Source organism: Bombina bombina, chromosome 10 (genome assembly GCF_027579735.1).
Source record: "Bombina bombina isolate aBomBom1 chromosome 10, aBomBom1.pri, whole genome shotgun sequence".
Classification (NCBI taxonomy): Eukaryota; Metazoa; Chordata; class Amphibia; order Anura; family Bombinatoridae; genus Bombina; species Bombina bombina.
The window spans coordinates 206,357,898-206,374,217 of NC_069508.1; the positions used below are offsets into that span (position 1 = coordinate 206,357,898).

General features: G+C 39.6%; 1 protein-coding gene across 14 annotated transcripts in view; it reads right to left on the reverse strand.

Annotated features, from left to right (window-relative positions):
- Positions 1-16,320, reverse strand: part of DOCK7 (dedicator of cytokinesis 7) — a 695,569-nt gene that overhangs the window by 179,739 nt on the left and 499,510 nt on the right. For 7 of the 14 annotated variants that reach the window (XM_053693655.1, XM_053693653.1, XM_053693652.1 and 4 more), the window contains 2 exons: positions 7,252-7,348; positions 2,407-2,424 (listed from right to left, as the gene is read on the reverse strand). In XM_053693655.1, the coding sequence (XP_053549630.1) occupies positions 2,407-2,424; positions 7,252-7,348 (115 nt within the window). The remainder of the gene's footprint in view (positions 1-2,406; positions 2,425-7,251; positions 7,349-16,320) is intronic. The other 7 variants (XM_053693665.1, XM_053693666.1, XM_053693662.1 and 4 more) reach the window with 1 other exon arrangement.

Sequence of the window (16,320 nt, forward strand, 5' to 3'; positions counted from 1 at the left end):
CACTTGCCACCAGTTTGGCCATATTTCAGAGCTGCAACATCACTGGAGTGCCCAAAAGCACAAGGTGTGCAATACTCAGAGACATGGCCAAGGTAAGAAAGGCTGAAAGACGACCACCACTGAACAAGACACACAAGCTGAAACGTCAAGACTGGGCCAAGAAATATCTCAAGACTGATTTTTCTAAGGTTTTATGGACTGATGAAATGAGAGTGAGTCTTGATGGGCCAGATGGATGGGCCCGTGGCTGGATTGGTAAAAGGCAGAGAGCTCCAGTCCGACTCAGACGCCAGCAAGGTGGAGGTCGAGTACTGGTTTGGGCTGGTATCATCAAAGATGAACTTGTGGGGCCTTTTCGGGTTGAATATGGAGTCAAGCTCAACTCCCAGTCCTACTGCCAGTTTCTGGAAGACACCTTCTTCAAGCAGTGGTACAGGAAGAAGTCTGCATCCTTCAAGAAAAACATGATTTTCATGCAGGACAATGCTCCATCACACGCGTCCAAGTACTCCACAGCGTGGCTGGCAAGAAAGGGTATAAAAGAAGAAAATCTAATGACATGGCCTCCTTGTTCACCTGATCTGAACCCCATTGAGAACCTGTGGTCCATCATCAAATGTGAGATTTACAAGGAGGGAAAACAGTACACCTCTCTGAACAGTGTCTGGGAGGCTGTGGTTGCTGCTGCACGCAATGTTGATGGTGAACAGATCAAAACACTGACAGAATCCATGGATGGCAGGCTTTTGAGTGTCCTTGCAAAGAAAGATGGCTATATTGGTCACCGATTTGTTTTTGTTTTGTTTTTGAATGTCAGAAATGTATATTTGTGAATGTTGAGATGTTATATTGGTTTCACTGGTAAAAATAAATAATTGAAATGGGTATATATTTGTTTTTTGTTAAGTTGCCTAATAATTATGCACAGTAATAGTCACCTGCACACACAGATATCCCCCTAAAATAGCTATAACTAAAAACAAACTAAAAACTACTTCCAAAACTATTCAGCTTTGATATTAATGAGTTTTTTGGGTTCATTGAGAGCATGGTTGTTGTTCAATAATAAAATTAATCCTCAAAAATACAACTTGCCTAATAATTCTGCACTCCCTGTATACAACACACACACACATACAACACACACTCATACAACACACACACTCTTATACAACACACACACACTCTTATACAACACACACACTTATACAACACACACACACTTATACAACACACACACAAACTCTCAAACACACACACACAAACTCTCATACAACACACACTCAAACACACACTCTCAGACAACACACACTCTCAGACAACACACACACTCATACAACACACACACACACACACTCTCAAACTCTCATACAACACACACACTCTCATACAACACACACACACACACTCTCAAACTCTCATAACACACACACTCTCATAACACACACACTCTCATAACACACACACTCTCATAACACACACACTCTCATAACACACACACTCTCATAACACACACACTCTCATAAAACACACACTCTCATAAAACACACACTCTCATAAAACACACACTCTCATAAAACACACACTCTCATAAAACACACACACTCTCAGACAACACACACACTCTCAGACAACACACACACTCTCAGACAACACACACACTCTCAGACAACACACACACTCTCAAACACACACACTCTCAGACAACACACACACTCTCAGACAACACACACACACACTCAGACAACACACACACACTCAGACAACACACACATTTTCAGACAACACACACACTCTCAGACAACACACACACTCTCAGACAACACACACACTCTCAGACAACACACACACTCCCTCTCTCATATAACACACATAAGTCATGACCCAGTAAACATGGCGTTGCTATCCCAGTAATGGGTCCCGACCCGTTGGTTTGAAGAACCCTGAACTATATTGGGATGTACAATGTAGAATAATCTAAAGGTTTAGGAGTTGAAACTAGAATTTTAGTTACTGTAGCTCTTGGGAAATTATCAAGCTTGGTCATATACACAACATTCCAAGGGAATTAAATCTAAAAGTGATATTAATATTGCATGTTAATCCAGTAACATCTAGAGAGATGCTCTTTGTTAAATTCACAATGTTTTATAAAATATTACAAACACATTTATATGTCACTAGATAAATAATTACTTTGGGATGCCAAACAAACAAAATGGACAAGCTATTAAAGGGAAACATGATGCATTTTTAACATAAGCAACATTACACAACATATTTAAACAGCAATATACAGTATCTACAACAAATAAGGTGAAATACTGAGCTAGTGCAACAGTAGGAAATAGATGTAAGATGCAAAAGCACAAGGCAAGAGAGAGTATCACACCAATGCTACAGTACCTTGCTGGCTTGTGGCCTCTAAACAAACAGCGCATGTGGAAAAACACAGGTATAAATTAGATCATTCCAGTAACACTAAGAGGAAGGGAAGCAAAATGGCAAGACTTACAAATTCACAAAACAAATTGTTCTTGCATTTTCTTTTTTGCATTTGTTTTTTTGTAGTTTTCTTTTTTTGCATCTTCCTTATTATGCATTTCACTTGCTGGTCTTCTCAGTAATGCAAGTTATAGAGTTAGGAGAACGCTGAATATGTATTCCTTATTATTATATAAAGGCAGTAATCGCCCCAGGGCCTTTTTAACGGGCACACCACACAGCTCTTTTTAACTGACTACCCAACTAAAATTTAAAGGGACATACTACTCTTATGCTAAATCACTTGAAAGTGATGTACCATAACTGTAAAAAGCTGACAAGAAAATATCACCTAAACATCTCTATGTAAAAAAGGAAGATATTTTACCTCACAATTTCCTCAGCTCACCAGAGTAAGTGCTCTGTGAACAGTTATACTTCAGCTGCTGTCCAGCTGCAAGCTAAAAAAAACAATAGCCAATAAGCATCAGCTGTGCTGAGGTAATGACTTGCCTTTGCTGTAATCTCATGAGATTTCATAGAATTTACTTAAACTAAATAGGAAAATAACATGACTGTGCCTGCACATGACAGAACTCACTCTCTAGAAAGTCCTGGGACTAGCATTCTGACTGGCTTCTTAAAGTCTCTTTACATGATGTTTTAAGCAACTTTCTAATTTACTCCTAGTATCAAATTTTTCTTCATTCTCTTGCTATCTTTATTTGAAAAGCAGTAATGTAAATCTTAGCAGCCAGCCCATTTTAGGTTCAGCACCATGGATAGTGCTTGCTTATTGGAGGCTTACATTTACCCACCAATAAGCAAGCATAACCCAGGTTCTCAACCAAAAATGTGCCGGCTCCTATGCATCAGATTCCTGCTTTATAAATAAAGATAGCAAGAGAATGAATAAAAATTGATTTGTAGGCGTCAATTAGAAAGTAGCTTAAAATGTCATGCTCCATCTGAATCATGAAAGAAAAAATTTGGGTTCATTTCCCCTTTAAAGTTATGGTAAATGTATGCATTTTGCTTTACATATTCTGTTACAATGTTATTTTAGCAAGTAAACCGTTAAGTTTATTATAAAATTACACCAGTTTTTTTTTATAGTTTTATCTTTTATTCATAACTCACTCATCATCTTCCTCCACCCACTTACATTCCCGGGTGCAGAGAGTGTCTGAGATAGAGACCCGCTCTCTACGTAGAGAAGAATACGCGCTCCCAAGTCTGTGAAAGGCACGCATATGCAATAATTCTCCATCCACAAGATTCATTGTTTATTTCAGGAGTGGATGCGCTCAAGTGTGCTGCATCATTAAGAGACTATGATTCCCCTGTATTAACGAGCGTGTTTTTAAATTGTAAATAATGAGAGAATATAAAATTTAAAGGCATTAGATAATAAAATAATATTTTTTGGATCTGTGTAATGGTTTGGTATGCATAGAGAGCAGGAATAACCCTTTATAACTAGCAAACTTACTTTTCTACAAATAATAGTCCCACAGCAATATTCCTATTATCCGCTGCTTACAAGCGATTCTTGGCTTTGAGTGGTGTAAGCAGAGATTTCTATGCAGACAGATAGGACAGTACTGGCGCTATAGCAGGGGCAGGAGTAGCCGATATAACAGGAATCTAAAAACAAAACAAATGTTCCTATGTGGGCAAATATAAGCAACTAATAAAAACTAGTAGAAGCAATATAACATATGCAAAATGAGGCAAACGTACCTGATATATGTCAAATAAAGATGAGCTTGAACAAAGTAATATAGTCATACAAAAATAGTATATTAGGCCAGTAAAAACTTGTAAAAAATAAACACACTCATGTCAGAAATGCAGTATATACCAAGCTAAAATCACAGAAAAAAATTATAAAATACTCTGCGTCCAGTACCAAATAAATGAAAAAATATATAAGGATAAGAACGATCGTTAAAAAAAAGGTATATTCTGAAAAAGGTGTCCGTTTTTCCAATGTTAGCGATCATGCTATGTGAATGAGGGCTTATATATTTTTTCATTTATTTGGTACTGGAAGTCCAGAGTATTTTATATGTTTTTTCTGTGATTTTAGCTTGGTATATACCGCATTTCTGACATGAGTGTGCTTATTTTTTACAAGTTTTTACTAGCCTAATATACTATTTATGTATGACTATATTACTTTGATATATTAAAATGTTTCTACTGTAATCTGCTTGTTCAAGCTCATCTTTAGATATATTATTTGACATATATCAGGTACGTTCGCCTCATTTTGCATATGTTATATTGCTTCTACTAGTTTTTATTAGTTGCTTATATTTGCCCACATAGGAACATTTGCTTTGTTTTTACATTCCTGTTAAAGCCTATACTCCTTCCCCTGCCCTAGCGCCACTACTGTCCTATTTATCCCGCATTTCCCTTTCTATGGGGCCTATTAGAAGGAGTCCCATTTGTACTAGGCAGTGGGATTATTTTAAGTGCCAGCTCTCCCTACAGATCCAATACTTTCTATGCCGATAACACATGCGTGAGACATGAACGTGCAGAGTCTCTAAGCTGGAGAAAAAAATCAGCACATGCACATTTCCTCAAAGTAGCATATTTTCTTTTTAGTTTAATGCCTAATGGCACATGATGCTAATGGATATTTACAGAAAATGTGATTTAAAAAAAAAAAAATGTATTGAAGACGGGCTGAAGAACATGTGAATAAATATACAGGCAAGAGTATCGATAACATAAATAACAATTAAATTTAGAGAGCATTTACATTCTTGTGTGCAGGTTAGTGAACTTAACCATCGCTTTAAGCAGTATATATAAATAACAGAAAATGTTACTATATTGTAAAGTATTACACTGCTGCCACATGGCTACTTTGTAATGCCAACCAGCTGGCAAATTTCTCTGTGGAGAACTTAGAATGGGGATTGCATTTTGATAGTGCGGTCTTGCCGCTGCTATTATAGGATAACTACTGCCAGAAGGGAGCTCATAATAGTGCGGGGTCCTGCCACTCGTGGTGAGACCCGCGCTACTATGACCTGAAAAACCCTTAATGACCTGTTTCTCACCCTCCTACCCATTTAGATTGTAAGTTCCCACAGGAACAGGGCTCCCAATTCCTCCTGTATTTGTTTGTTAAATTTTGTCTGGTCTCTCATATTGTACTGTCCTTTTATCTTTGTTACCTATGAACAGCGCTGCGGAATCTGTTGGCGCTTTATAAATAAATAATAATAATATATCGCAGTCGTTAGGAGTTAAAAAACAAACACTGCACCCAAACAGGAATCTAAAAATTATAACTATAATAGACTTTGATACACTAAAAGAAATGTATCATTAAATGCATTAAAGTTCTCTGGTCTGGTGAGATTATCTAAGAAATCTGATCAGTACTGCAAAGTCCCTCAAAGATTTTTTTTTAAAAAAAGGCACATTTTTAAGAGCTGTTTATCTCGATATGCAGGTTCTGGGGGAGAAGGAGAGACACCTATATTACAATATAATGCTCATAAAAATTCTGTGATGTTTCTCCATGCAGGCAAGTCGTTAATCATCAGGCCCAACTAGACATAAAAGTGCAAAAATCTAATGTGTAAGAGCATTTTTTTTAATTTAACTATGTGCTTAAATAACCCCTTATGCTCCAGAGCTGAACATAGTCAGTGATTGGTGGCTACATACATACGTCCCTCCTCATTGGCTCACTGCCAGTGTTCAGCTATGGAGCGGAGTTTAGCTATGTGTTTAACCCCATTACAAGTCATTTTGGTTTAAAGTATGCTTGACATCATCTTAAAAGCTGAAATATCCATAAATAGGTGGATACATCAACTAAAGTAAACTATATCGTCAGATATTTTTGATTAATATTAACTTTTATACAAAATATAAGACTCTATTTATAAAGAGAACTATATCAGCACATGGCGTGAAATAGCAAAATAATGTCACTGTTTAGAAAAGGAATACAAAATCTTAGCATTTTATTAATAAAAAGAAAGTAACAAAATGGTTACTTTGACATAGTATAAGGCTAAAGTGATGGTAAATTGAACTATTTTGAATACAGGATATGAATATATATCTTCTAAACATATCAGTCGCAAACATTGTTTTTTTAATAAAAAAAACATTCAAAGTAATACAAATTGATATCTTATATAATTTTACTTGTCGTTTCTCCGCCCCCCTTCTGGTTCGGAGTTTATGCTGAGTGTGACGTAGACAGCGGTCCCACCTGCTCTCTATGTAGGCATGAGTACAAAGGTATCACTAAAGTACCATATTTTCCTAATTAAACATTGTGCTGCAATTCCATACTTACATTCTGTATAAATAACAGTCACAGCTGTAATTATAACAGTGCTGGATTGAAGCTCCGTTGTAAGTATGACGAAGGCAGGGATTTCCTAACTGTTTTAAATGTAAATGCATGGCTGATACAGGTTCACGGAAGCAATAGCAGGTGACATTGGCGCATGCGCAAAAGCTCAGTGTTTTTTTTATTTTTTTATCTGCAAACATGCAAATTGCCGAGCAATGTCATTGGCTAGAGGAAAAAAGTGCACTGTTTTGGAAGGCTGACGGAGCGTGCATTTTACGAAGAGGAATTCAAGTAAATATAAATATTTAGATTAATACTAATTTATCGATGAATGAACCTCATATTATTTTGTAGACGTATCAATTGGTGTTTTCCAATATGCTCAAATTTACCATCACTGTAACGTCTCTAATTACTATAGTACTTACTTGTCCAGCTTGTCTGTGTTCTGCCTCCAGTGAGTCATTTCTTTTCGCCATCGAAGATTTTCTTGGCTGCCAAAAGCACTACCAGACGGACTTCTCTCTGCAAACAACAACAGGTTTAGTATTTTGGAATATTTTGAAATGCAAAAACAATTTTCTTTGCTCTTCATAGTATTTTTACTCTTCATGAAAATCTGTAAGTATGAGATCAGACTTGACTACTGTATGGGTGACAGCGATTATACTATCTGTAACTGCATTAGTACATACCTTCATTTGTCTATTACCATTGGCTACAGTAATGTTTTTACTTTACAGATTAGCAACTTTTCATGATTAAAGGGACATGAAACCCAATTTGTTTCTTTCATGATTAAGATTGTTGAAAAGAATACCTAGGTTAGGCTCAGGTGCTGCTTATTGGTGGATGCACGCCTCATGTTATTGGCTCACCCAGTGCGTTAACTAGCTCCCAGTAGTGCATTGCTGCTTTTTCAACAAAGAATAGTATGAGAATAAAGCACATTAGATAAAAGTAGTAAATTGGAAAGTCGTTTAAAAGAGCATGCTCTATCTGACCCTAGAAAGAAAAACATTGGGGTAGAGGAGAGAGAGGGAAGTATATATTAATGTATTTAAATATTATAAAAGCAATATATATCAGTTATCTTTGTGGCAAGATGAATAACAAAGGGATATGGAAGCCAAAATGAAACTACATTTTCAAGACTGGGACAGAGTACCATAAAAAAAAATCTTTTCACTTTACTTGTGTTATTAAATATACTTCTTTATGCTGGTCTTTTTGGTTGAAAATGTGCCCCTTTCCATGAAGGTATAAAGAATGCTTTAGAGTGCAATAGCTTCCACAACTCTATGGTAAAACTCTATGGTAAACTAAGTACTAAATACCTTGAAACACTGGTTAGTAAAAAAGAGTGTGCGCATCTGTAACAAGAGAAGGTGGAGCTGTGGGTGTTCCTTGCTGTTACTCAGCACTGTGCTACTGATAATGCTGCCTTTACAGGTTGCTTGTGTAACATTGCTACACATCTGCTGCAAGCATTTATTGATCAAGGCTAGGGATGTGCATAATTTCATTAATCGGCATTCATTAGTGAAACTAATGACAAAAATGGCCTCGGTCTGCAGCATTCAGCTCATTTCAGTGCTGGATTTATTAGAGAAAAAAGGAAATATATGCTTACCTGATAAATTTGTTTCTTTCTTGACACGGTGAGTCCACGGATCATCATAATTACTATTGGGAATATCACTCCTGACCAGCAGGAGGAGGCAAAGAGCACCACAGCAAAGCTGTTAAATACCACTCCCTTACCCACAACCCCCAGTCATTCGACCAAAGGGAAAAGAGAAAGGAAGTAATATAAAGTGTAGAGGTGCCTGAGGTTTATGAAAAAATAAACTGTCTGAAAATATAGGGCGGGCCGTGGACTCACCGTGTCAAGAAATAAACAAATTTATTAGGTAAGCATACATTTCCTTTTCTTTCTAATGACACGGTGAGTCCACGGATCATCATAATTACTGTTGGGAATCACTACCCAAGCTAGAGGACACGGATGATAAGGGAGGGACAAGACAGAGACCTAAACACAAGGCACCACTGCTTGAAGAACCTTTCTCCCAAAAGAAGCCTCAGCTCAAGCAAAAGTATCAAATTTGTAAAATTTAGAAAAAGTGTGGCAGCCTTGCAAATCTGATCTACAGAAGCACCATTTTTGAAAGCCCAATTAGAAGAAACAGCCCTCGTGGAATGAGCCGTGATTTTCTCAGGAGGCTGCTGTCCAGCAGTCTCATATGCCAAGTGAATAACACTCCTCAACCAACAAGAAAGAGAAGTAGCCATAGCTTTCTGACCCTTACACTTCCCAGAAAAAAACAACAAATAAAGAAGAAGACTGGCGAAAATCCTTAGTCGCCTGCAAACAATATTTCAATGCACGAACTACATCCAGGTTGTGCAACAAACGTTCCTTATGAGAAGGAGGATTAGGACACAAAGAAGGAACAACAATTTCTTGATTAATATTCATAACCAAAACAACCTTGGGAAGGAAACCTAGGGCAGTACACAGTACTACCTTATCAGAATGAAAAATAAGGAAAGGAGATTCACACTTCAACACTGAAAGCTCCAAAACTCTTCAAGCCGAAGAGATAGCAACCAAAAACAAAACCTTCCAGGTTAACAACTTAATATCCAAAAAATGCATAGGCTCAAATGGAGCCTGTTGAAGAACTCTAAGAACTAAATTAACATAGGCGGATTCTAACTAGGGCCTGACAAAAAGACAGTCTGAAACATTTTCCAAACGCTTGTGCAACAAAATAGATAAAGCAGAAATTTGACCCTTCGGTGTACTAGCAGATAAACCCTTCTCCAGACTCTCCTGGAGAAAAGACAAAATCCTTGGAATCCTAACTCTACTCCAAGAGTAGCCCCTGGATTCTCACCAATATAGATATTTACGCCATATCTTATAATAAATTCTTCTAGTCACAGGCTTACGTGCCTGAATCATAGTCTCAATAACCGACTCAGAAAAACCACGCTTGGATAAAATCAAGCATTCAATCTCCAATCAGTCAGTGGGAGCAGTGGGGAGGATGACATCTCCACCAGATCTGCATACCAGATTCTGCAAGGCCACGCGGGTGCAATGAGAATCACCGATGTACTCTCTTGTCTGATCCAAGCAATGACCCGAGGAAGAAGAGCAAACGGAGGAAACACGTATGCCAGACTGAACCTCCAAGGGATGCTAGCGCATCTATCAGTACATCCGGAGGATCCCTTGACCTCGATCCGTACTTCGGAAGTTTGGCATTCTGACGAGATGCCATGAGATCCAGCTCCGGCTGTCCCCACTTGCGAATCAAGCTGGAAAACATCTCCAGATGAAGTTCCTACTCCTCCGGATGAAAAGTCTGTCTGCTCAGAAAATTTGCTTCCCAATTGTCCACCCCTGGAATGTGGATCGCAGATAGACAACAGTTGTGAGCCTCCGCCTACTGCATAATCTTGGCTACCTCTGACATGGCCAGGGAACTCTGAGTTCCTCCCTGATGATTGATGTAAACCACTGACGTAATGTTGTCCGACTGAAACCTGATAAACTGGGTTGAAGCTAACTGAGCTGACTCCTATTAGGAGAATGGCACCCTGTTGTTGTTCTTTTTACCTTGAATACCAATAAAGGCTACTTTTATATTATTGGACTGGTGCTCCGCTACACTTTTTGTTTATCCTGAAGCTAACTGAGGCCAAGCCATAAGAACATTGAAGATTGCCCACAGCTCTAGAATATTTATGGGAAGAACCGATTCCTCCCGGGTCTATAGACCCTGGGCCCTCAACGTACCCCAGACAGCTCCCCAACCCAGCAGACTGGCATCTGTTGTCACGATCACCTAGGTAGGCCTGTGAAAACAGGTTCCCTGAGAAAGAAGATCCTGGGACAACCACCATGGAAGAGAATCTCTTGTGGCCTGATCTAGAACAATCTTTGGAGACAGATCCGTATAATCCCCGTTCCACTGCTTGAGCATGCATAACTGCAGAGGCCTGAGATGAAACTGAGCAAACTGAATAATGTCCAAAACTGAAACCATCAGACCAATAACCTCCATACACTGGGCCACCGACGGCCGAGGAGAGGACTGAAGAGCAAGGCACGAATTGAACATTTTTGACTTCCTTGCTCCTGTCAAAAAAATCTTCATCTCTAGAGAATCTATAATGGTCCCCAAGAATACCACTCTTGTAGCTGGAATCAAGGAACTTTTCCTAAATTCACCTTCCAACCGTGGCAGCGTAGAAAAGACAACAACTCTGTGTGGGAGCTTGTTAGTTGAAAAGATGGCGCTTGAACTAGAATGTCGTCCAGATAAGGCGCCACCGCAACCCCCTGCAACCTGAGCACCGCCAGCAATGCTCCCAGCAAAAAAAACATGGGAGCTGTTGCAATACCAAAAGGAAGGGCCACAAACTGAAAATGCTTGTCTAGAAAAGCAAATCTCAGAAACCTGTGATGATCCCTGTGGATGGGAATATGCAGATACACATCCTTCAGAGCTACTGTTGTTATGAATTGACCCTCTTGAACCAGAGGAAGAATTGACCGAATAGTTTACATATTGAGAGACGGAACTCTGAGAAACTCGTTTACACACTTGAGATCTAGAATGGGTCTGAAAATTCCCTCCTTCTTGGGAATGATAAATAGATTGGAATAGAAACCTAGCCCCTGCTCCTGAACTGGAACAGGAACGATCACTCCCATGTTAAAAAGATCCTGAACACACTTAAGAATGCCTCTTTTTTATCTGGTCTACAGATAACCTAGAGAGAAGAAACCTGCTCCTGGGAGGAAAAGTCCTGAACTCTAGTTTGTATCCCTGGGACACAATATCTACCACCAAGGGATCTGGAACATCTCAAACCCAGGCTTGAGCGAAAAGAGTCAGCCACAGGCTTCTTAGATTGCTTCCCCTTGCTCCAAGACTGATTGGACTTCCAAGAGGGCTTGGACTGATCCTGCTTGGAGGAGGAATAGGAAGACTTACCAGAGAAGTTACGAAAGGAGCGAAAATTACTCTGACAACTTTTCTGTTTATTCCTCTTATCCTGAGGGAGAGAATGTCCCTTCCCTCCAGTAATGTCAGAAATTATCTCAGCCAAACCAGGTCCAAACAAGGTCTTACGGAATAGACAAAAGCTTAGATTTAGAAGACACATCCGCAGACCAGGACTTCAACCATAAGGCCCTGCGTGCCAGAACAGCAAAGCCAGAAATCTTTGCTCCCAACTTGATGACCTGCAAAGAAGCGTCTGCAACAAAGGAATTGGCCAATTTCAAAGCCTTGAGTCTATCCTGAATCTCCTCAAGAGGAGTATCCTGCTGAATAGAATCAGACAACGCATCAAACCAATAAGCTGCCACGCTGGTAACGGTAGCAATGCACACCGCAGGCTGCCATTGAAACCCCTGATGAACATACATCCTTTTGAGCAAAGCTTCCAGCTTCTTATCCATAGGATCCTTAAAAGAGCAACTATCTTCAATAGGGATAGTGGTCCTCTTAGCCAGGGTGGAAATTGCTCCCTCCACCTTGGGAACCGTCTGCCAAGATTCCTTAATAGAATCAGCAATAGGAAACATCTTCCTAAAAATTGGAGAAGGTGAAAAAGGAATCCCAGGCTTCTCACACTCTAGTGCAATAATCTCTGAGACACGATCAGGGAACAGAAAAACTTCCACCGCGGAAGGAACGTCAAAAAACTTAATAAGCTTACTAGAGTTCTTAGGAGTAACTATGACCATCGCGTCAGTCATCCAAGGTAGCCAAAACCTCCTTGAGTAACAAACGGAGGTGCTCAAGCTCAAACCTGAAGGAAACAACCTCAGAATCAGAAGAAGGAATTACACTGTCAGAATCTGAAATCTCACCCTCAGACACCACAGAAGATTCTTCCTCCTCAGACCTAAAGAAAGAAATATTAGATCGAACAGGAACAGAATCAGAAACCTTAAATTTCCTTTTGCGCTTCCCCCGCAACACAGGAAAAAGCGGACAAAGCCTCAGATACTGCAGAGGATATATGAGTAGCCATAACCTGCAAAGAAAAACCAACCTGATACGATCCGCAGGGCACTGCATGAGAGGAGGATAAAGATTTGAATGAATGGGGAGAAAACTGCGGAACAGCTTGAACAGGAGACTCCTGAACATCATTCTCCTTAGATAATGAAGGCTCTGAATCAAAAAGCCTATCCTTGTAATGTAATGTTCTCTCAATACATGAGGAACAGAAAGGGATAGGTGGCTTCACATTAGCATCTAAACATAAAAAGCAAGTAACAGCTTGCAGGTCCTCTTGATCCATCTTTAGCACACAAAAAAATATGATTCTAAGAAAAAATAAAAAAAATGTAGCAGCAAAAAAAAAAACACACGTTACTGTTACTTTAAGAAAATAACGTTAACCAAAAAAAAACAAAAAACCTGAACCCTTGCTCCACCTTTACACCTCAAAAAGCCTTGCGGAGGTGCTTACCTGACCTCCTCCAGACCAGACAATGAAAGGTAGCCCAAAGAACAATCAGGACTCCCCACCGCCAGCACCCGCTCTCCGTTTTGACTAACTCACACACCGGAACAGGAGCCGACAGCATATCACTTCCTGCAACTCAGAAGTGATTAGGAAAGAGCGCGCAAAACTCGCGCTGAGTAAACTCAGCCCATCGTGGGCGTATACAACCACCTCCCGGCCGGCATTACACTAATCCCTACAAACAGCCGCCAGGAGGAAAGGAAAGTGCGTGACTCGCTTAGAACCAAGCAGTTCGTACCCCAATTAAACTAAAAACTGAGCCAAAATAAGGAGAGCTAAACAGCACTCTTAGACAAAGCCATCCTCTCACATTGCCCCACAAAAAAAACGACTGCAATAATAGAAAAAAACATAATTTATGTAAGAACTTACCTGATAAATTCATTTCTTTCATATTAGCAAGAGTCCATGAGCTAGTGACATATGGGATATACATTCCTACCAGGAAGGGCAAAGTTTCCCAAACCTCAAAATGCCTATAAATACACCCCTCACCACACCCACAATTCAGTTTAACGAATAGCCAAGAAGTGGGGTGATAAGAAAGGAGCAAAAGCATCAAAAATAAGGAATTGGAATAATTGTGCTTTATTCATAAAAATCATAACCACCACAAAAAGGGTGGGCCTCATGGACTCTTGCTAATATGAAAGAAATGAATTTATCAGGTAAGTTCTTACATAAATTATGTTTTCTTTCATGAAATTAGCAAGAGTCCATGAGCTAGTGACGTATGGGATAGCAGATACCCAAGATGTGGAACTTCCATGCAAGAGTCACTAGAGAGGGAGGGATAAAATAAAGACAGCCAATTCCGCTGAAAAAATAATCCACAACCAAAATCAAAAAGTTTTAATCTTATAATGAAAAAAAAAATGAAATTATAAGCAGAAGAATCAAACTGAAACAGCTGCCTGAAGTACTTTTCTACCAAAAACTGCTTCAGAAGAAGAGAAAACATCAAAATGGTAGAATTTAGTAAAAGTATGCAAAGAAGACCAAGTTGCTGCTTTGCAAATCTGATCAACAGAGGCTTCATTCCTAAAAGCCCAGGAAGTAGAAACTGACCTAGTAGAATGAGCCGTAATCCTTTGAGGCGGGGATTTACCCGACTCTACATAAGCATGATGAATCAAAGAATTTAACCAAGACGCCAAATAAATGGCAGAAGCCTTCTGACCTTTCCTAGAACCAGAAAAGATAGCAAATAGACTAGAAGTCTTTCTGAAATCTTTAGTAGCTTCAACATAATATTTCAATGCTCTTACCACATCCAAAGAATGTAAAGATCTCTCCAGAGAATTCTTACGATTAGGACACAATGAAAGGACAACAATTTCTCTACTAATGTTGTTAGAATTCACAACCTTAGGTAAAAAATTAAATGAAGTCCGCAACACCGCCTTATACTGATGAAAAATCAGAAAAGGAGATTCACAAGAAAGAGCAGATAACTCAGAAACTCTTCTAGCAGAAGAGATGGCCAAAAGGAACAAAACTTTCCAGGAAAGTAATTTAATATCCAGAGAATGCATAGGTTCAAACGGAGGAGCCTGTAAAGCCCTCAGAACCAAATTGAGACTCCAAGGAGGAGAGATTGACTTAATGACAGGCTTGATACGAACCAAAGCCTGTACAAAACAATGAATATCAGGATGATTAGCAATCTTTCTGTGAAAAAGAACCGAAAGAGCAGAGATTTGTCCTTTCAAGGAACTTGCAGACAAACCCTTTTCCAAACCATCTTGAAGAAATTGTAAAATTCTAGGAATTCTAAAAGAATGCCAAGAGAATTTATGTGAAGAACACCAAGAAATGTAAGTCTTCCAGACTCGGTAATAGATCTTTCTAGACACAGATTTACGAGCCTGTAACATAGTATTAATCACTGAGTCAGAGAAACCTCTATGACTAAGTATTAAGCGTTCAATCTCCATACCTTCAAATTTAATGATTTGAGATCCTGATGTAAAAATGGGCCTTGAGACAGAAGGTCTGGCCTTAACGGAAGTGTCCAAGGTTGGCAACTTGCCATCCGAACGAGATCCGCATACCAAAACCTGTGTGGCCATGCTGGAGCCACCAGCAGTACAAACGAACGCTCCATTAGGATTTTGGAAATCACTCTTGGAAGAAGAACTAGAGGCGGAAAGATATAAGCAGGTTGATAATTCCAAGGAAGTGACAATGCGTCCACTGCTTCCGCCTGAGGATCCCTGGATCTGGACAGATACCTGGGAAATTTCTTGTTTAGATGAGAGGCCATCAGAGATATTTCTGGAAGCCCCCAGATTTGAACAATCTGAAGAAATACCTCTGGGTGAAGAGACCATTCGCCCGGATGTAACGTCTGGCGACTGAGATAATCCGCTTCCCAATTGTCTATACCTGGGATGTGAACCGCAGAAATTAGACAGGAGCTGGATTCCGCCCATACAAGTATCAGAGATACTTCTTTCATAGCCTGAGGACTGTGAGTCCCCCTTCATGATTGACATATGCCACGGTTGTGACATTGTCTGTCTGAAAACAAATAAACAATTCTCTCTTCAGAAGAGGCCAGAACTGAAGAGCTCTGAAAATCTCACGGAGTTCCAAAATGTTGATTGGTAATCTCGCCTCCTGAGATTCCCAAACACCCTGCGCTGTCAGAGATCCCCATACAGTTCCCCAACCTGAAAGACTCGCATCTGTTGAGATCACAGTCCAGGTTGGACGAACAAAAGAGGCCCCTTGAACTAAACGATGGTGATCTAACCACCAAGTCAGAGAAGATCGAACATTGGGATTTAAGGATATTAATTGTGATATCTTTGTATAATCACTGCACCATTGGTTCAGCATACAAAGCTGAAGAGATCTCATGTGAAAATGAGCAAAAGGGATTGCGTCCGATGCAGCAGTCATGAGACCTAAAATTTCCATGCACAAAG